Source organism: Colobus angolensis, unplaced genomic scaffold, assembly GCF_000951035.1.
Source record: "Colobus angolensis palliatus isolate OR3802 unplaced genomic scaffold, Cang.pa_1.0 Scaffold81, whole genome shotgun sequence".
In the NCBI taxonomy this organism is placed as follows: Eukaryota; Metazoa; Chordata; class Mammalia; order Primates; family Cercopithecidae; genus Colobus; species Colobus angolensis.
Window position 1 is genome coordinate 12,088,648 of NW_012121932.1, and position 21,231 is coordinate 12,109,878.

Below are 21,231 nucleotides of genomic sequence, written 5' to 3' on the forward strand. Positions count from 1 at the left end.
CATGTTGGCCAGGCTGGTCTAAAATTCCTGACTTCAGGTGATCTGCCTGCCTCGGCCTCTGAAAGTACTGGGATTACAGGCGGCCATGTCTGTTTATTTTCAAAAGGAGAGATTTTGTTGGGAGCACCCAAGTCTTCCACACCCTAAGAAAGGACACTCCCCTGGCCAAATCCCACCATATTCTATTATTTATTCCTTCTGTAGCAGACAAGGGAGCTGTGGTGAGGATGTGGGCTTGCAAACCTTCACCTGTCAGTTAGGTACTGCCGTGGGGGGCCATGCCTCATTCTGTGACTGGAGAAGGTCCTCTCCAGCATTCTTTCCTCCAGGCATATCAGGAAACTGTTGTTCTCCGGGGAGTTCTGAGTCTTCGTCCAAAATGAACTGTAGGACCGGAGTCCAAAGGCCTGTGCTTTGAAATGCTGACTGCCCAGGAGCCAACCATCCAGGCTTGTGGACTTCTAGAGATTTGGTTATTTCTATTACTTTCAACTCTACTGCCTTGTTTTTCTCTTTTACCTCTCACCTGACTTCTGTCTGTTTCACTTCCAATCACCTTTTCTGCCCAAATACACACAAATAAAAAATAAATAGCCCCTTCCTGGAAGGAAGGGAGCTAAAAGTAGTGGTTTGAAGTTTTAAATTTTTTGTGCTTTTTTCTAAATCCCAACCTGCCCTCAGCACAGTAGAGTTTCTCTACATCTTTATGAAGTACAGAAAACTTAAAAAAAACTTACTGGGGAAAATTTTAAGCGTACACAGTAGACAGAAGAATGTAAGCAACCCCATGTGCTTATTGCCAGCTTCAACAGTGACCAGCTGCTGGCCAATTTCATGCCATCTACAGCCTCTTCCTTTATCTTGTATTATTTGGAAGCAAATCCACAGAAGCTTTGGACATGGTGTGTTGACTCAGGTGTGCGCTAACACCTCAAATCTCTATTCTGTTTCAGATAATTGCCTTTGATGAGTTAAGGACGGATTTTAAGAGCCCCATAGACCAGTGCAACCCTGTTCATGCGGTAAGTAGCGGGTGCTGGTGAGAGGAAGGTGCTGTCACCCCAGGCTACCCAGGGCCTAGGAAGGAGGGTGAGAATGTGAATGATTTGAATGTGTAAAGAACATGCTCGCCCTCACTGTGCCCCTCTACCTGGCTCAAGGTTGTGGAGGAGCCTTCTCGTTCTTGAAGTGTGCTGAGGTCTTGAGATATGTTGCAAATCAGGTGTGACTGTCCCCATAACCCAGGGGAATAGTCTACTGTGCTGTGGCCCTTGAGTCCTCAAAGCCTGGTGCTCATGTGTTTTGGTTACTCATCCTTAAACAAGGACAGAGGCTCCATGTTGGTCAACATGCTTGCAGGCACATGAGCACCACGAGTGGATGTCCGTGCTGCACTCTCTACTTGGGCACCAGGTTTCTCAGATGGAGATGTGGAGGGTGGGTTAATGCACAAAGTCCCTAGCACCATATCCATCACCCAGAAAGCATTCATCTCAGGTGGTTCTGTGGGTCTGAGGTCTGCTCACCTCTGCCCGGAGAATTTGGTGCAGTCTGAGTGTCCTGGTCTGGGTTCGAGTTGTGAAAGGCCGCCTGCCCCAGCATGCGTGGTTCCTGGCGTCTTCCTGCTTGTCTGGCTTGGCAGGCCCTACATGCTGCCCTTCCCCTGTGCCCTGGCTGTGCCTCCGACTGGGAGCTTCTGCATGGATACTGGGTGGAAATGGGTGTTTTGGCTGTTTCTTTCCCTGGTCAGTGCAGTCCATGTCCCAGAGCCAGGGACCAACCCTGTATGTGGACAGAGCCTTTTCCAAATTACTCCAGACCTGCTCTTCTGAGTTCAAAGGGTGGTGCACACAGTTCATTCAAGTGTGTTTCTCAATCCAGATTCACTGGTCCTCTGTTTAGTTGAAGTTCCTTCCAGGCCATGGTTTCCAGCACTAAGGCAACTTTTTGCCTCTTGGAGTAGCTTTGTTGACCTTTTCAGCCAGAAGCTGTAGAGAGAACAACAGGCTCTGCTAGCATGATACCATCTTAGCCTGGAATGTTTATGGCGTCACTCAGCAGGGACAAAGAGGTCTCTTATCCTTAGCTGCAGGCCCCATAAAGAAGGATATGCTTTTAGGGAGGTACCAAAATACCATATGGAAGAACCAGGATTCAGTGTCCCCTTCTATAAAGTAGAGAGTTATTACTGGATTTGTCGTTGTATTTTGAGTTTTTACTATGTGCTAGGAACTTTATACACATAATCTGTAATCCTCACAATAATGCTGCGAGACAAACATCATTAACCCAATTTATAAACCACTAAATGGACTCTTTTGTACAGGGATTTATAGGTCATGAGTGCTGGAGCTAGGACTTGAACCCAGGCTTACGTGTCTCCAAAGTCTGCCATCCTAACATCTACCCTGTGTTGCCTCTTTTAAGAGACCTGATTTTATAATATCTGAGGCCCGCTTTGGTGTCACATTTTTTGATTCCATGACATAGAGCCGAACTCTTTCAAAGCAAATTTTGATGCAAGTTTAAAGAACCTGCAAGATCCACTTTAAAACTTACTGTATTTCATGAACTTATAACTATTAAAATCCATTTGTTTCCATCTACCAGCCTCACCATGCATCTGGGATAATTTGGATCTGCCAGGCCTGAAAGGTTTCACTCTGGGTCTCATGTCTTTCTGGATGTTTTTGTGTTTGGCACCGACATTACGTGCCTGGTCTGTCAGTATCTACCAGGTGCAATGAGCAAGTCTAGTCTGAGAGACCTTCATTTAGGAATGCCAGGGAAGACAAGAGCCTACTTTCCTTCCTTCTAATTGTTTGGGCTCAAATTAATAGGCAGCTCACTTAGAACACCCAGAGCTTTCTTGTCTGATTCCAGGGCAAATGCTAGGCAAGGAATTTATCCTACTACTCAGTTCCATCATGCAGATTCCATGCTGGGTTGCAGGTGATTGGTGAAACCACAGAATATTTCTGTGGAACCCTTTCCATCTCACCATGGCAAAGAATAAGGAAATTTAGACAGAATAAAGAAAATGAGGACTAGTATATGCTCTCCAGGGAGCTTCTGTGAAAGGCCAGTGCAGGAATAGAATTTGCACATAGTAGGTGCTCCATAGCTATTTGTCGATTAAACAGTGGGTGAATATTGAAGTGGTGGCATAGAAGTTAAATCTCAATTCACTTTTTTTACTCCTATTATTAAAGGCACATTTCTAATTAGTTAACTGATTAATTAAGGAGCCTGGGCCCTATGAAGTTCATGAACAGAATAAAGACTCTAGGTGCCCCATGGGGAAAACTCTTGTCTCAGATTGAAAACAAAAACAAAAACAAATAAAAACCCTAAATGGAAGACTGCTAGACACATTTTCCCAGTTCTTATGCTGTTACTCCCTGGCAGGAAGTTAAATGCTTCAGATGCCTCTTTTAACTCTTCTGTGAGCTCTTAGACCTCTATAGAGTCCCCAAAGCAGCATTTCAGACTCAGGTGGCTTAAAAAAGCTACTTCACTGATTGGTGACTCCAGCCCTGGAAGGACTTGTGTGTCACAAATAATTACTGATCCATATAATACGTCTCTCAATGAGGGCATGAGGCCCATTTGAATTTAAGATGCCCTGAAGCTCCCAATATTGTTGGGCCCTATGGGATGGAAAGGAGGAGGAATGCTCTGTTTTACCCCTTGTTTCTCATGTTTTCCCTTCCTTTCACCAGCAGGGCATTCATTACTTTAAAGTAATGGTAGATGTTGTCCTTTAGTGGCTCTGGCTTGCTGGAAAAGGAGCTAGTGTGTGTCTTGTAGCATTCCGTTTCGTGCGTATGTGCACATAAGTATGTGTGCTTGCATGTGCACACGTATGAGGAGGATTCAGTGTGTCTTTCTAGCCATGTGGACACTAAATTGTCCAGATGTGGGCTCCTTCCTCTGGGCTTACAGGATGCACAGGAATCACTATATTTACTGTATTTATGATTTAATTAGGGAAATGAAGTGTCCCAGCCACCTGTCCTTTCCAGATCCATGAGGAATCTCATTACCATTCCATCTATGGCAACCAAATTGCCTCAGTAATGAAGCACCGGGAGACACCACAGCTGTGTTCAGTGTGGCTTTGGAAATCGTTAAAGTCATTGAAGGAAAAGGGAGGCAATGGCATTTAGTGCATGATGTGGGCATCATCACCTGCCCAGCCACGGGCCATCATCTCATCTTCCCTTGGCAGTGAGCCAGGCCTTGATAGACTCGAACTTCTTAAAAAGCCTTAGCCTGGGGGCATCACTGGTGTCTAATTAGTAGGGAGATCGCTTCTGCCAAGTAGACTCACTTTAGAAAAACGAAACCAGCAGGCAGATAACTTGTCTACCTTAGATACTAATGAGGGCACATACGCTCTTGGAGACCCAAGTGGGAAGGCCTCCTGGGAGGGCCGGCTGCACGCTTTAGGATGTTCCGTGAGCACTAGGTACCATTTGGCAGTTTGACCACCTTATGTGTACATGGAGGCTGAGAGAGACTTTGTAGATAGAAGAACAGAAATCCATGTTGGACTGAGAGGGAAGGTGAGCCCATGCTGTTTGCTGGGAGAGTTCTGTTAAGAGCAAATTACCATGACAAGGTACAGGGAAGAAAGTCAGAAACTCTTAGAAAAAGCCATTGGGTGGGAGCATGCTGGCCATGTGCCCATGAGGGCTCTCTGATGGGTTCTGCCTCCGCTTTTGGGGCTGATTACAGGGCCTTCTCATGCTGTTTTAGCAGAACCCCTAACCTCCCCTCTCGTTTCTTTCTTGTGCATCCTGATAGAGGGAACGGCTGAGGAACATCGAGCGCATCTGCTTCCTTCTGCGAAAGGTCAGTGTGGCAGCTTCATGCTGGAGGATAGAGGATCACATGGTGGTGGGTAGGCACACAGTGAAAGAGGCTGGTGAGGCTCAGTGCCTGCTCCAGTCCTGTCCACCAGGAAGGCAAATGGTGGCAGGGAAAGGGGGAGGTGGGAGCAAGTGATCAGTTCTTTGGAAACCTCCAGAGACAAGAGGAGATAATTAAAGGAGGTGGCCATCAATCAAAGTGTCAGGACAGCACTGGATGTTTGCGAGTGCCCTCTGATTGGAGTTGGAAGCTCTTTATCTTTGCATGATGATGGATGGCATTTCCAGCTGCTATTACCACAGAGCTTTTGTTCCTGTCTGGGGCTGGGCTCAGGAACACTCGCTGCCGACCTTGGGATGCTGGGTTTCCTTTGAGGTTGCAGCCTGTCACTCAGCTTTGCAATTTGATTGTCAGCATCACTGGGAATGCTGAATGGGTGGGATGAGGGGGTGTTATTAAAGGCAGAGTCACAGCATTCAGGGAGTTGCTCTGAATGGATGGGTAGTACATTACAGCTTCCCCAGACTCATTCAGGAAGCACATGTGGGCACACATAGTTCAAGCTTGGTATTTAGCGTAGCTCTGTGCCATAGCTGGGGGCCCCTGTGTCTCTTTCCCAGGGAAGTGTGTGCTTTTTGCCGCAAAATATGGAGAACGGCAACTTGCCGGTAAAATAACCAAAGGACATCCCTAACCTCTGTACAGAGTGGATGAACTATAGGCCATAAGAAAGCCACCTGTCAGCCCAAAAGGAGTTTTTGAGCCTTATATGAATGGGACAGAAATAAAATGTTATGCCAACATTGATAGAAGGGGAAAATACTTTGCAAGGTTTTAAAGGTTTTTTTCTGTATTTTAGTAATGATACCTTTCATTGAGAGAGAGCTTAAAGAAACAGCCAGTTATTTTTCTAATTAATTACTTGTCCTTTAGTATCTTCTAAGAGAGTCAGTGCATTAGAATCCCATATCTTGTATGATACAGCAGGGAAATATGCTTGGATAAAACCTGTATATGAAAATATTTGTGATCCAAGGAATAAAGAATGATTAGGAAAATAACAATATGAATTCATAAATTTATAAATTATTTTTCCAGATAATATCTTAGATACCCATAACCTGCTCCAGCCGGCACTTCTATAGTCTCTGGTTTGTTCTTTAAGACTTGACAGCTAAGTGATAGAATGGATCAAGACAAAATCAAAGTTTTGCCTTTCAGACTCCAAGTTGCCCCTTTCTCTCCCATCCTGAATATATTATCCTGTATTCTCTGACAGAACAATGTTCCATATCCATCACCTTTTAGCCTTGCTTATTCTTTTATACTGCTTGACCACTGACTCCGGCCAGGTAGGGTAGCAGGCAATGGCCAAGGTCCTGTGGCCCACAGACTTGCAGCCCTGGACCTTTTAAAGGTCAGAGCCAAGAGTATGAAAGTAAGCACACTATGCAAGAATTAGTGTTACTTTTTGCAAATTTGCATATTGTTTGCATAAGTTTCTTTAAACAATAAACTGAGGCATTTTACTCCAAGAAACTCTGTACTCTACCTTTTCCTGCCTTTTGCCCCTTTCATTTGTACATGCTCCTTTCTCCCATGCCGCTGCCTCTGCTGCAGCTTCTGGGAGGTCAAGTGCAGTTGTTGTTCATGGTCATGGAAAATACCAGGGAGAAAAGGTAGACATCAGAGGACATGAGACAGTGACTTCAAGACTTTAGGCGTTGTGACTGCGTGATCACACCTTCTGCAGCCTGACAGTTTTCTTGCTCCCACGGGGAGTGGCACCGGAGTGGCCAGTACCTCTGCACTAACTCAACGCAGAAATAAGCCATGTACCTACAACTTTATTTATTTATTTGAGACAGGGTCTTGCTCTGCCACCCAGGCTGGAGCACAGGGGTGCAATCATAACTCACTGCAGCCTTGAATTCCTGGGCTCAAGTGACTTTCCCACCTTGGCCTCCTGAGTAGCTGGAACTGCAGGCATGCACCACCATGCCTGGCTGACTTTTTTATTTTTTGTAGAGATTGGTTCTTCCTTTGTTGTCCAGGCTGGTCTCAAACTCCTGGCTTCAAGTGATCCTCCCATCTTGGCCTCTCGAAATGACGAATTACAGGGGTGAGCCACCATGCCCAGCCCAGCTTGCTTGCTTTCTTTGTGGAATCTCCCTCCTCCTCCAGTCCTCTTGCCCTAAGCACATCTACTTTTAACAACTGGTTGTTAGTTCTTCTGTGTGCCCTGGATACCTGAGGTTGTTTTCAGTGATGTCGTCATTGTTACAGGACCACCAGCTTCATACCAGGACCACCAGCTTTGCACCCTTGCACAGTAACAGACCAATACACTGAGACGATGGGAGTTGCAGCAGAGAAAGAGCTTAATAATTGTATGGCAGCCAAATGAGGCACCAGGGAGTCTCAAATCCCCCTCCTCCAGAAGTTTTGGGCTGGGGTTTTAGAGGGAATTTTGGTGGGTAGTGGGCTGAAGAGCAGGGGGTTGCTGATTGATTAGGGCATGGGAGATGAAATCATAAGGAAGGAGAAACTTCATTCTTGTCCTAAGTCAGTTCCTTGGAGGGAGTCCACAGATGGCTGGTGTCAGTGGGCCTGAAGGAATCAGGATCTAGAAAATATCTCAAATGGGAAACTTGAGGTTTTTGAATGTTAAAGATGTTGTGTATAGATGTTAGGACCTTGTGACAGAGGCAATGGGACTGTCAAGCAGTATGCGGCTATAAGGAGGTGGGCTGCAGGGCAAGCTGGTTAATGCTTAGTCATGCTTCTGTTTAAAGCTTATGCTTTTGTTAAAAGTCGAACAATTTTGTTTTATTAATTTAATGAGGATCATTTCAACATAATTTCTTTCTGAATGTAATTTCAAATTATAGGTGCTTCTGTCTGTCTGGCCCTTGAGGTCTGGCTGTAGCTCATGTGTTATTTAGCTTAAGTTGGTAACACTATTCTCCCAAAGGCATTTAGGTCCTAGGCATGCAGGTCTGTCTTCTCTCACTGGAATGCCAGTTCTGGATGGTCAGCAATTTTGTTTCATTCACCATCATGGGTTGTGACATAGAATGTAGAGCAACGCATAGCCCATTGAAGGTGCTTAGCGAGTATTTACTAAGTAAGTGAATGAATGCCAACTTTCTGGCACTTCTGTCATCTAAATCCTTCTTCTTGGAAACACTGGCTTAGTCAATAATCTTTCCATTTCTTCATTTCAGTACTGTCCATGACATAGTACAAAATTTACATATTTTACTACATTTATTCCTTATATAAGATTTATAGGCCAGGCATGGCGGCTCACACCTGTAATCCCAGCACTTTGGGAGGCCGAGGTGGGCAGATCACCTGAGGTCGGTGACCAGCCTGGCCAACATGGTGAAACCCCCACAAATTAGCCGGGCATGGTGTTGTGCGCCTGTAATCCCAGCTACTTGGGAGGCTAAGGCAGGAGAATTGCTTGAACCCAAGAGGTGGAGGTTGCAGTGAGCCGAGATTGCGCCATTGCACTCCAGCCTGGGCAACAACAGTGAAACTGTCTCTCAAAAAAAAAAAAAAAAAAAAGATTTGTATTTAAAAATAGAAATTAACTCAACATTACATTCATTACTGACACAGAAGTTCTCCGACCTACAGTGTCTTCTGTCTGATTTTCTTCCATAATGCTTATACCCTCTGCCCCCTTGTAGTCTGTATTTCAACCATCCTAATATCTGCTCTCAGCCAATTCTGGGACCTTCATATTTGGAAGGTTTTGGTGAAGTGCGCAAACTTCTACTGCTTCCAGATCCTGCCTCTCTCCTTATTATCCTTGTAACTCACAGTGTGTGCCTCAGTGTGACTGTAAACTAGGGGTGAAAATAACAGGACCGTACTCATACAGGTGTGTGAGAATTAAATGAGATAATATGGCACATCTGGCTCATAAGTGTACAATGCATATTAAATGTTATTATTATCATCCTGACCCTTAGATTCTACCCAAAACCCTTTATAACATCACTAAGCACACACTTGGCCAGCCGAGATAATCCTTGGCTGGTTGCACCCCCTCTTAGCATCCCCTCCCGTTTTCTTAGGTAAGTGCCGTTTGGTGTTTGAGTAGTATCATAAGGTGGGCTGGCCTAGGCCTCCTCCCTCCTGTCTCTCTCATTTCGAATGGGCTTCTGAGTTCTGTATCCCAAGCTGTGAGCATGTGTTGGGGATGGCGGGGAGGGTTAATGGGTCTAGTTAGCAGCACCACCTTCTGGGAACTGCACCTTCCAAGAATTTCTTGGAACTAGCCTCCTAAACACCCTAGAATGTGATGCATCTCAGCAGCTGATTGTTGTTAAACCACCTCCTCAGCTTTCTTGGGAGAAAGGAAGGGATTTTCAAAGTGGATCCATTTTTAGCTCCGTAATTATCAGAAAATGTGTTCTTTGGGTAATTGTCTGAACTGCAGGATTCTTGTGTTGACTTGTGCTCATGATTCATTTTTCTTGTGGCAACAGCCACTTGCCTCTTGAGCAACTCTCCCCACCAGAGCACATTATAAGCTCTGTGGGGCCCCTACAAAGTGCAGGTTTGGGAGCAGGAAGCATCCTGGAAGGCAGAGGTTGGTGTGATTGCTGCTTTCGGGCATATAAAGGATTCTCATGGGGAGGAGGCTGACTCCTGTTGCATCTGCAAGTTTAGCGAGTGGTTCGAGGAGATTATCTTAAATGTGAGCCCAAATGATTGGTATGAGAATAAGGAGAAACGTGCTTCATCAGTGGTAGTCATCAAACTTTGGGACTGATTGTGAAATATTCACATCCCTTAGACCAAGTTACGTTTTTTTATTTTTATTTTTCATTTTTTGAGACAGAGTCTCACTTTGTCGTCCAGGTTAAGTACAGTGGCACGATCTCTGTTCACTGCAACCTCTGCCTCCCAGGTTCATGTGATTCTCCTGCCTCGGCCTCCTGAATACCTGGGACTACAAGCATGTGCTGCCACGCCCAGCTAATTTTTGTATTTTTAGTAGGGATGAGGTTACACTATGTTGGCCAGGCTGGTCTCAAACTCCTGACCTCAGGTGATCCACCCACCTCGGCCTCCCAAAGTGCTGGGATTACAGGAGTGAGCAACCGCACCCAGGCCCTTAGATCAAATTAGACAAGTTTGTGCCTGAGATGATTTTGAGTTAGACTGAGCCTGCCTAATGGCAGGGGCATTTAGTTGTATAGTTTGGGATGTCCCTTCTGGCTTGACAATTCTGTGATTCTCCAGTTCATGTCCCAGTTTCCCCAAGAATTTGTCTGTTCCCACTGCAGGTTTTCCCTGACATTTGTGGATGTAAAAAGCTGTAGTGGGGGGATTATTTTCATTCTCTCATTGGGCATTCTCATCACCACATGGAGGAGAAGGGTATGTGGGTAGGATTTGGGGGTGAGTGGGCCATTGAGTTCACTGGGGAGCCTGGTGGGAAGGGGCAGGTGCTCCAGGTTTAGTATTGGAAATGCAGTGGTGATATGACCATAGGTGTTCCCACTAATGGGCACCTGTGTCTGTTCCTTATTAAAGCTTCCCAGAGCCACAGCTCTGTCTTACGGAGGAGTTATGATGTGAAGTGAGACTGCCAGTAGCAGCCTGAACCCACTGCAGAAATTCCATGATGTGGTTCTGAAAGCAGGGTTTGGAGGAGATGGGGAGTGGATATGACACTTTCGCAGTGAAAAGTCAGTCTTGTTAAATGAGGAGATTGCATTATTATTAATGCTTCCTTACCCTCCCCTCTCTCCAGGACTGTCTACATAATTGGCAGGGCCTCGTGAAAAATGGCAATGTGAGGCTCCATGTCGGAAACTGATGCCCAACATTCAACCAAAGGTGGGGCTCTTCCCAGCACAGGGCCTTGTGCAGCTGCACAGGTCACAGATCCCTGAAGCAACTGAGCCTGGTCTCCGTGACCTTTGCATTATGATTTTGCTGTTCTTCCTCCTATAAGCCGAGTGTATTTCCTCTCCCCACTGATACTTGGCTCTGTCGGGTGACAGGATTTGTCCACTGCAAAGTAGGTAGGCATGGCAGTGTGTGTCAAGGCTGTGAGAGTCATTGGATATTTCTGTTCTCCCTTCTGAAATTCTGTCATTGGCAAGACCAATCCACTAGTTCAAGGAGGATGAGAGGCATGGGGAACCTACCTGAGCCCACCTGTACCTCAATGCCAAGCCTGCTAGAGCCAGTGACTGCCAACCATCCTTTAGATGTGTGAGCAAGTATAAATGGTTATTGTTTTAAGGCACTGTATTTTGGAATGATTTGTTACATAACATGGCAACATTCCTGACATGCGTGGATGTAAAAAGCTGTAGGGGATGGATTATTTTCATTCTCTCATTGGGCAGAGTATCTTAGCTCCTGGTATCTCATTGATACCATAAACATGTGGCACTTCTATAAGGGGAAAACTTTTTTCTTAAAGTGATGTTATTCTTTGCAAGAGTTCAGCCATTTGTTCACTCTACAAATTTACACATAGATGGTTCAAGCTTTGTTCAAATTTCTTTGTCCTAAGTGGAGGCTACTAAGTACATTTATAAACCAGAACTTAGGGAAAGACCCATGTTGCTTTGGTGCACAGTATTTGTCATGTGCTAACAACCAGGAAGGGCTGGGTGCAGTGGCTCTTGCCTGTAATCCCAGCACTTTGGGAGTCAGGAGGATTGCTTGAGTCCAGGAGGTTGTGATCAGTGTGGGTAACATAGTGAGACCCCCATCTCTACAAAAAATAAGTAAATAAAAATAAAATAAAATTAGCCAGGCATAGTGGTGCATACCTGTAGTCCCAGCTGCTCAGGAGGGGGAGCAGGAGGTGGGAGGGTCACTTGAGTCCAGGAGGTTCAGACTGCAGTGAGCCAAGGTCATACCACTGCACTCCAGCCTGGGTCAGTGTGAGACCCTGTCTCTAAAAACAACAACTGGGAGGAATGGAGAAGATATTGCCTTTTTTCTCCCCCTAATTATGCACTCCTCGCCACAAGGGATTGATTGGATTTCAGTTCTTTTTAGCTGTCAATATGGTTCTTCCTACAGGGCTCTGGAGGGAATGGCATATTTTAATTGAAGGACGTGATACAGTGAAAAGGGACACATAAACTCAGAGGCAGTTGTGTGGAGTGCCTTAGAGAGACCATCGTTGATGTAGAAGTTTTCCAGATCAGAATTCTCCGTTTCTTGGGGGGATTTCTGAAGCATGGTAATAGTGATGCCGACTACTCTATGCCTTTAAAAGTATTAACTCCTTTAATCTCACAACAACCCTATGAAGTAGTCATCATTAAAAGTCACACTTAACAGAAAAGGAAATTGAGGCTTAGAGAGATTAAGTATACATCTGAAAGTCTCCTGTTTCTTAAGTGGTAGAGCTGGGATTTGAAGGCAAGCCCATGTGACCAGAGTCCACATTTCTAATCACCACATTATAGGGGAGATTGTTGCTTCTTTTCAAAACATGCCGCTTAAGGACCACCGCTACAGTAACATGGCTCAGCTATTTTAAAGGGAAGCTATGGATACTGAAACCACATAGTGCCTCAGAGAGCCTGTAAGATGCTTGGCTCACTGTTGATGGGTCCGAGTGGATTCTTTTAAGGCTCTTTTTCTAATTTCATTTAACTTCTTTGTAGGGTAGTTCACCCCTGGAGGGAATATTTGAAGAAAAGTAAAAATATCCTGGAACAAAAGTTGTATCTAGTTCAGAAACCCATGTCTCATGCATAATTTATTTTCAGACACTTTCTGTGGCAAACTCCTTGTTAGTCAGAGGGAAAGAAGGAACATTTTCCTTGATGTGTAAACAGTGGTGCTTTCATGGGGCTGCTGAACCAGAAGTTGGAGGGGACATATCCTCACCTCACTCCTCCCGTAGGGCCGCAGCAGGCAAACTGAAGGACTTTACAAACAAATCCCTAACACACGGGCACTGGCTTTTCACTGGGGATCTGGGTAGCTGGTTGGCCCTATCCTTATTAGTTCTCTGTTGTCCTGATAATAAGGTATCGAACCAGTTTACAGCAAACACCATTTATTTCTCATGAGTCCATGGGTCATGTGGTCAGTTCTGTTGATCTTGGCTGCACTTGGGCACAGGGAATATTCTTCTGGTCTTGGCTGGAGCTCATTCTTGTATCTGGTGGGCAGCAGGCCATTAGCTCATCTCAGTCAGCCTCAGCCACATCTCATCCTCCAGTGACCATCTGAGGCTTGTTCTCCTGGTGTCATAGAGAAGCAAGAGAAGAAGTGGAAATGCGCAAGCACCTTTTCAAGCTTTGGTCAGCGTGGAGGCACTACAAAGTTAAGGGCAAAGGATGTGGATATTCTTCAGTGAGACCTTGCTGCCTTGATTGTGAAAATTCCTATGCTAGGATCATATCAGGAAGTAGCAAATATTAGAGTCTGCTGATCTCCAGTATTCGTCATTAATGGAACTGATGGTTTCTAATTTTTTTTTTGCATATCAAGAGCACCTCTGGAGATATTTCAACATATATCTGCTTAAGAATCACTTCGAGAAGTTCTGCTGTGGGAGTTCTTGGGAGGGTCCAGTCGTCTGTATTTTGAAAATGCCCCATGGAGGGGCCACAGTAGAGAAACACTGTGGGAAATATTTGGTGACTTGAGTACTTAGTAGATGTTCTGGTGATTCCTAAGCAGTGCCAGGATGGCTCCCCAGGGTCTGGAGAACTGGATCTGTGGAGGAGGAGAGGGGAGGGAGAAGAGCTTCCACCCAGAGAAGTTGACAGCAGACAGATGTTACAAGCTGCCAGCTCCTTTGCAAACAGCCCAGGATGAGCTGAGCCCTGGACTTGAGGAGCATTTCCACAACTTGCCATGTCCTAGCTGTGTGTGGAGAGAACACCTTCCTCGCCTGAGACACAACAGAAGGTTGCTTTTGAGATGAATATGGGGCCGTCACAACCAGTTTCAAAAAGTAAAGAAGTCCAGCAGCCCTCATGGCAGCAGGAGGAGAAACCCTAAAATCATCAGAGACCTTAGGATGCGTCATTGAGAGGGTCCCTAAACCTGGCTGTGCCTCACATTGAATCTGGATCCATGATTAAACATATGACTCTGAAAGGCAGGTTCCTATCCACCCAGAATAGTTAGTTTTATCTGTCACCTTGGCTAGGTCATGGTGCCCAGATATGTGATCTACCATTGTTCTGGTTGTTTCTGTGAGGGTGTATTTTTTGGATGAGATTAACATTTAAATCGGACTTTCATTATATGAAAAAGACACATGCACACGCATTTATAGCAGCATCATTTGTAATTACAGAATTATGGAACCAACCTAAATGCCCATCAGCCAATGAGTGGAAAGAAAATGTGGCATGTATGCACCATGGAATACTACTCAGCCACGAAACGGAATGAAATAATGGCCTTTGTGGCAGCTTGGCTGGAACTGGAGGCCATTATTCTAAGTGAAGAAAGTCAGGAATGGAAATCCAAATATCATATGTTCTCACTTATAAGTGAGAGCTAAGCTATGAGGATGCAAAGGCATAAAAATGATATAATGGGCTTTGGGGATTTTGGGGGAAGGATGGGAGGGGTGAGGGATAAAAGACTACACATGGGGTACAGTGTACACTGCTCAGGTGATGGTGCACCAAAATCTCAGAAATCACCACTAAAGAACGTATCCATGTAACCAAACACCACCTGTTCCCCCAAAACTATTGACATAAAATTAAGGAAATAAATTGGACTTTGAGTAAAGCACATTATCATCCCTTCTGTGGGTGGGCCTCACTCAATCAGTTGAAGGCCTTACTAGAGCAGAAAGACCCAGTTCTCCTGAGCAAGAGGGGATTTGGCCAGCAGTTGACTTTCAGACCTCAGCGGCAGCATTGACTGTTCCCTGGGTCTCCGGCCTGCCAGCCCACTCTACAGATTTTGAACTCACCAAATCTCTACAGTTGCATGAGCCTATTCCTTAAAATCTCTCTCTCTAAACACATACATACACACACACACGTGCACACACACACATACACACACCCTGTTGATTCTGTTTTCCTGGAGAGCCCTAACTAATGCACTCCCTTCAATTCTGGTAAGTTCAGGTTCAGTAGGTTTACAGAGAGGCCTGGAACTGCTGTGAAGCGAACCTTCATAGCAACCTTGTGAGTTGGGTGAAATTATCTGCTCACCAGATGGTTAGTACCTTGTTCAAGGTCACCCAGCTCATAGGTCTGGTCCCCGAGTCCATGTTCACAGTCTTCAACCCTTGCTGCTTCCAATTCCTCACATTCATAGGAGTCAGTTATTTTCCATAACTTTACAGAGCTTGTTACCACTACCCTAGAGGCCAGTCTCTGCACGGCCAGCGAAAAGAATGATGATCGCTCAGGCTCTCCTGTAGTCTCCACAGACCATGTGGACCAGATGAAAGTAAGCTGGTCCCCTTACTGCATTCATCAGCAGAGGCAGAGCAGATTCTCACAGCCTGACTTTCTCAGCAATAAGGATTTATGGACTCTGGGGAGTTTTGCTATGAGAAGTCACCAAATCATTGATTGTTCTGACAGAAACAATTTGGGTTTTCATAATATCCTTCTCCTCTCATTAACGTAACAAGGAACTCTGGGATTGTAGGATGTGCGAGAGTCAGGAAAGCGAATTGGGATATGGGTTTGGGGCTGTGAGTAACAGAGACCCACTATAACATGACTGAAACACGATGGGGCTCACTCGGCCTTGGGAGGCCTGTCCAGGCTGGCACGGGGTGGGTGGGACTCGGCCTCACAAAGCTGTCTAGAGACCCAGGCTCCTCCCATCTTTGGAGCTCTGTCATTTTTAGGGAATTTCCTTGTCCATGTGGACCATGAGGACGTCACATCATGACCTTCTTTCAAGTAGCAGAATGGAGGAGGCAAGAGGAAAAGGGTCATTTCCTTGAAGAAAGTGACCCAGAAGTCACACACACCACTTCCCCTTAACTCTTTGGCCAGATCTTAGGCAAATGGCAGAATCTAGTCTTGATTCTGTGGGGCTTTGTGCTCAGCTCAGCATCAGGGATTTTATTCCAGAGAAATGGGAGTGAGGACATTGGAGGACAGCTGCAGATCTCTGTGTCACGAGGGATGTCAGTCAGCAGAGCAACCTGTGCAGGACATGCAGCCCTGATGTGCACTCTGGAAAACTAAGGGCAGGAATGTGAGGTGGGAGAAGAGCAAGAAGAGGTGTCACAGGTTGAATGATATTAAATGGATCCTGGAGGAGGCTGGGCATGGTGTGGGTTGTGGGGAGCTCAGAAGTGCTGGGCGTTGGCTTTATGGAACAACCCAATAGGTACCAATCTGAATTTATTCATTCATTCAACTGGAATTCATTTAGCACCTACCATGTACGTAGTCGGTTGTTATGTGCTGAAGGGAATAAATTGTGGGGGTGTGTGTGTAGTGTGTCAGTTGTGAAGACATGCTCAGTACAGCTAAAAGAAATCTTGCTTTTTCTCTGCATTCCTGCCTGAGAGTCCCTCAAAGCCCTGATCACCTAAAACCTTATATGGTAGTTGCCTGTACATGTATCTTACACAGTTGTATTCTTGAAGACAAAGCTCCTGTCCTTCTGGTTTCTGCAACTGCTACATTACTTAGCATGGGGTCAAATTCATGTTAGCTAGCAGCAAGGATTAGTTCACATGAGACTGGCAACCACAAATACCATGGGCTATGATTTTCATAATGTGTGAGCCGGAATTCTCACTGCTGAGCATGGGATAAAGGCATGTGGAGAAGACCAGAGAAAGGCCGTGACAGGTGTGAAGTGCTTGTCACATCAGAGCACCCTCAGTGCCCAGTGGGTGAGCATTGTAATGGACGTAGTTAGAGCGCTGGTTTTCGACTTTGGCTGTACGCTGAAATAGCTTGCGGAGGTTAAAACATCCTGTTGCCTGGGTCCCACCCCCCGGAATTTCTGAAGTGCAGCTTGGCACTTGTTTTTTTAACAGCTCTCCAGATGATTCTAATGTGTAGCCAAGCTGGGGATCACTGAGTGGGAGAATAGTGCAGGTGGGGAGGCATTTTCACTTTCCCTGTTCTCGAGGGTATGATTTAGAGAGCCATAATTTTCCAAATGGTTGCAGAGTAAAAGCAATAATTTGCTGACAGGTGCCCAAGTGGACTGAAGGAGTTACTTCGCAAATTCCAGAGAGATGGTCAGCCCAGCGGGATGACTCATTGCAAGTAATCCACGAGCCACGTGTTTTTCGTGGTGGGAACTCTGCTTCCAGATGCTTCATTTTCCAGAATATGATGAGAAGTAAAGATTCTGGTTTTCAGCCCCCAGAATGCTCATCCTTCCAGCCACTCATTTTTGCCCTTTTCCAAATTGCTGAAGAAGCAAGAAACATTTCTGGGTCCTGTTTCTGGGCCACAAAATGGGCCAATCTTACAAATCCTAATAGCCTCTTATTCTCGGTAGCATCCAGTCTCTGCCTCTCACTCTTTCCAACTCCTACGGCCCCTCTCTAAAGGTAAAACCGCACCAGCCTGTACCTAGGTGGGGACAATAAGAGAGAATTCCTCTGAGCTCCCAGCTTGTGCTGAATTAATTCGCATGCTCCAGACATATCTTCTCCCCACGGAAAAGCTGCGTTGCCAAGTTATCATGCTGGCTCCATTTGTAACTTCTATGGGACTTGTTATTCCTTAAGCAATTTGGGGCATTGGTCCTCCTCCAGAACTGAGTTTCACTGGCTCTGATTTCTAAGCTGTCTCTGTGGCACAGACAATTACACAACTCATGGAGTTTTGTTTCATTAGGATAAGACCCGGCAGTAGACAAGAAAATGCACTGAATAAGTTAAATGTGCTATACAAATGCAAAGTGCCATTATTATAAAGGGATAGAAAAGCCATCCTGTTTCCTTTCTGTATCAGCCAAATGGTCAAAGCAGTGATGAGATTCTGGAGGACAATGATCACCGATTATAGCACAAGGAGGTAGGCGGGGAACACGCAGCAAGAACAGCTCCGCTATTGTGGCCTTTCAGTGGTGACATCACTGCTGTTACCACTCAGCGCACCAGCATAAGGTAGCACCAGTGCCACTGGTGTCCTGGTGGGAACCAAATAAAGGAGCCACTCAGGCAGGATGTACTGATAAATGACAAACTATATGTCTTCTGAGAGAAACTGTAGAATTCTCTGCGTGAGCTAGACTTTAATACATGCTGTTGGGTACTTCACATATTTTTTGATAGTGGTGATACCAATTGCCAATGTTGGGTCATTCTGAGTTATTGATAATGTATTTCAAGCACACATATTCTGGACTTTAAAAGGAAGATGGGTGTAGGCGGAATTCAGAAGGTATAATAATTTGTAAAAAGCATGGTTTCCTTAGCAGACTAGAAGATGAGTAAGGGCACTAACTGTGAATCTTGTTCACTGTGCAGAACTCTGCCTACAGCTAGCACAGCACATAGCCAGTAATGCTTTGCTGATGGAACGAATGAATGAGTGAATGAGTGGAACAAACTCCATGATGACTACTACATGCTTTCCACGTGCTACGTGCTTTACAAGTGTTTCATTTGTTCTTACCACACTGCTGTGATGTGGAGATGAGGAGATGAGACTTGGAGGGCTATGAGGTCACTTAGTAAGTGCAAGGTCTGGATTCACCCCAAATCCCTGCCCTTTCTAATAGTCCTTGTGCTTCCATGCTCTAGGGATTAAAGACGTTTCCCTACTTTTCCCAGAATATTTCCACGTCTTTGAGTTTTTCAGAGCAAGCTTGGCACCATCCCTGGACATTCCCGGGCATATCCATTCCCAGGATCCACTGTTGTCCTCATGCGGACAGGCCCCATTCTCTTCTGTAGACTGACTACCATCTCTTCTCCACTGATTCTCACCCTTCAAGTAAAAAATGGGCTAAGAGGTTTTAACCAAAGGCATCGTTTCAACCTCAAGAGACTGTTGAAACTGATGTCTTGAGAGAAAGAACCTTCAGAGGACACTGTACCCCCTTCTCCTGGCCCTTTGGCAGCTGAGTGTCAGCCAGGGCTGCCATAACACAGCAGCCGGGTGGCCTTAGCCACAGGCATTCATCTCACAGGTCTGGAGGCTGGAAGTACTAGATCAAGGTGTCGGCAGGGCTGGTTCCTTCTGAGAGTTCTCTGCTTGGCTTGTGGATGGCCACCTTCTCACTGTCTCCACATCATCATTCCTCTGTGTATCTGTGTTCTAATTTCCTCTTCTTTTAGGACACTAGTCATACCAGGTTAGGGTCTGTAGGATAAATCCATCTGACAGCAATAATTTAAGCATACCTTTAGAATGGCCCTATATGGCAGATGCATCTGAAGGTGTGTTCCAAGCTGGGGAACCTGTGTGTGGCCAACCTAGAGTTTCATACCTTATCTATGATAAAAATCTGAGCCCCTCACCCCCTACGTGTCCCACTTGTCAGGGACATGAACTATGCAGAGGACTGGGGCCCTGAGCTTTGGGTTGAATGAAGATTGCCGTGTGGGGATCATTAGGGGAGAGTGTTAAGTGAAAATGTTTTATAAGCTGCATGAAGTTTACAGGAGGTTGTGGTTTTCTTGCCCACCCTGCTGCCACTGGGCCCTGTGGTTATCTTGTCTGGCCCACCACCTACTGAACTGTAGGAAGGTGGATGTGTTGTCCAGCCCATTGCCACTGCACTGTAGGAAGGCGGATATTTTGTCCAGCCCGTCGCCACTGGACCATTTCTGTATGTAAGGCGGTTCTCTTGTCCAGCTTGCCACCACTAGACTCTCTCCCCTGTATGGAGGGCCCCAATAAAACCCCATGTCTCCTTTGCTAGCTCTGGGTCTCTTCTTCAGACTCTTGAATCTGGTACCCTCCCTACTGAGGTTAATAGGGTTTTGGCATAATAGGACCCACCCTAATGACCACATTTAACCTAGTTGCCTCTCTAAAGACTCTGTCTCCAAATACTTACTGTCCCATTCTGAGGTACTGGGGGTTAGGGCTTCCACATACAAAATTTGGGAGGACATGTTTCAGTCTCCAATAGGATCTCTGCACCAGAGAAGAGTTTTCAGGGAAACAGCATCCCATTGGTTAGGAGAAATGATTTACCTACCCTTGAATTCGGTTCTTTGGTGAATGGCAAATAGAGTGAATAGTGAGTTTCCGGGTTTTAATTTTCCTAGCACTTTCTCATTATCCCAGATGTGCTTCAGAGAAAGAAAGGGCAAGACTTGGATCCTGTTTCATTGGGTTTTATTGTTTATCAAGATCAAAAGCAAAATTATCCTCAGTAAAGCCCGTGAAGACTTTCCCCCATCCTTCTCCTGGAGAAAGGGTCCAAACAGAAGGGACTGGGTCCTGCCTCTCCATGCTACCACACCCCTTACAGGCAGCAGAGTGCAGAGCCTGTCCCCTGGACCTAGACGGTTGGCTCAGCACATGTTGGACAGGGTGTGGGTCATTCATCATTCTAATTAGCTCCAGTGCCTGTCTCCCCAGCAGGCACAGAGTCAGGACAAAATCCACGTCTGCCATGTGAACTTCTGCAGAGGTGCCAATTGCTGAGTAGGGCCGAAGTCATGTAATTATTGTAACTATTTTTGTTTATGGGACATCCCTTCCCAGGAGATCCCAGGCACTTCATTGCCCAGAAGTTGTCACTTGAAAGCAGGACAGCATTGACCCATGTTGGGGCTGAAGGAAGTGATGAAGGGCCCTGACCACCCATAGTGCTGTGCTGGCTGCCTGGAAGCCATGGCATGCACAAGCTTCTGGAGAGGCCACTGTGGGGTGTCACACTGCTATGCAGAGAGTGGAAGTGGGGCTCAGGTTCTTTTTTTTTTTTTTTTTTGTGGGAGGAGGTAAGGTTAGCTAGTAGCTAGACACGGAAGATTGGTTCTCAGTGGCTATCTTTGTGCTGCTATAACAAAATACCATAGACTCAGTGGCTTAAACAACACAAATATATCTCTCACAACTATGGAGGCTGGGAAGTCCAAGATTAAAGTGCCAGACAATTCAGCATCGTAGAGGGCCACTTCCTGGTTCATAGACAGCTATTTTCTGGCTGCAGCCTTACATGGTGGAGGGGCAAGCTCTCTTTGCACCCTTCATCAGGGCACTAATCCCATTCACGAGGGCTCCACCTTCATGTTGTCATCTAATCCTAATAACCTTCCAGAGACCCCACTTCCTAACACCATCACGTTAGAGGGTAGGGTTTCAACATGTGAATTTTTGGGGGAGATGTTCAGCTCGTAACAGCAGCTTAAGTTTTTTTTCTATAACAACATTTATTAAGGTATTCTATCTGGTATAATATGCCAGACATTGTACAAAGTGC

At 45.7% G+C, this 21,231-nt stretch overlaps 1 protein-coding gene across 1 annotated transcript in view; it reads left to right on the top strand.

Moving 5' to 3' along the window:
• CNIH3 (cornichon family AMPA receptor auxiliary protein 3) overlaps positions 1-21,231 on the top strand; it is a 139,421-nt gene that overhangs the window by 71,778 nt on the left and 46,412 nt on the right. The window contains exons 2-3 of the mRNA XM_011929505.1: positions 954-1,022; positions 4,810-4,857. Of these exons, the coding sequence (XP_011784895.1) occupies positions 954-1,022; positions 4,810-4,857 (117 nt within the window). The remainder of the gene's footprint in view (positions 1-953; positions 1,023-4,809; positions 4,858-21,231) is intronic.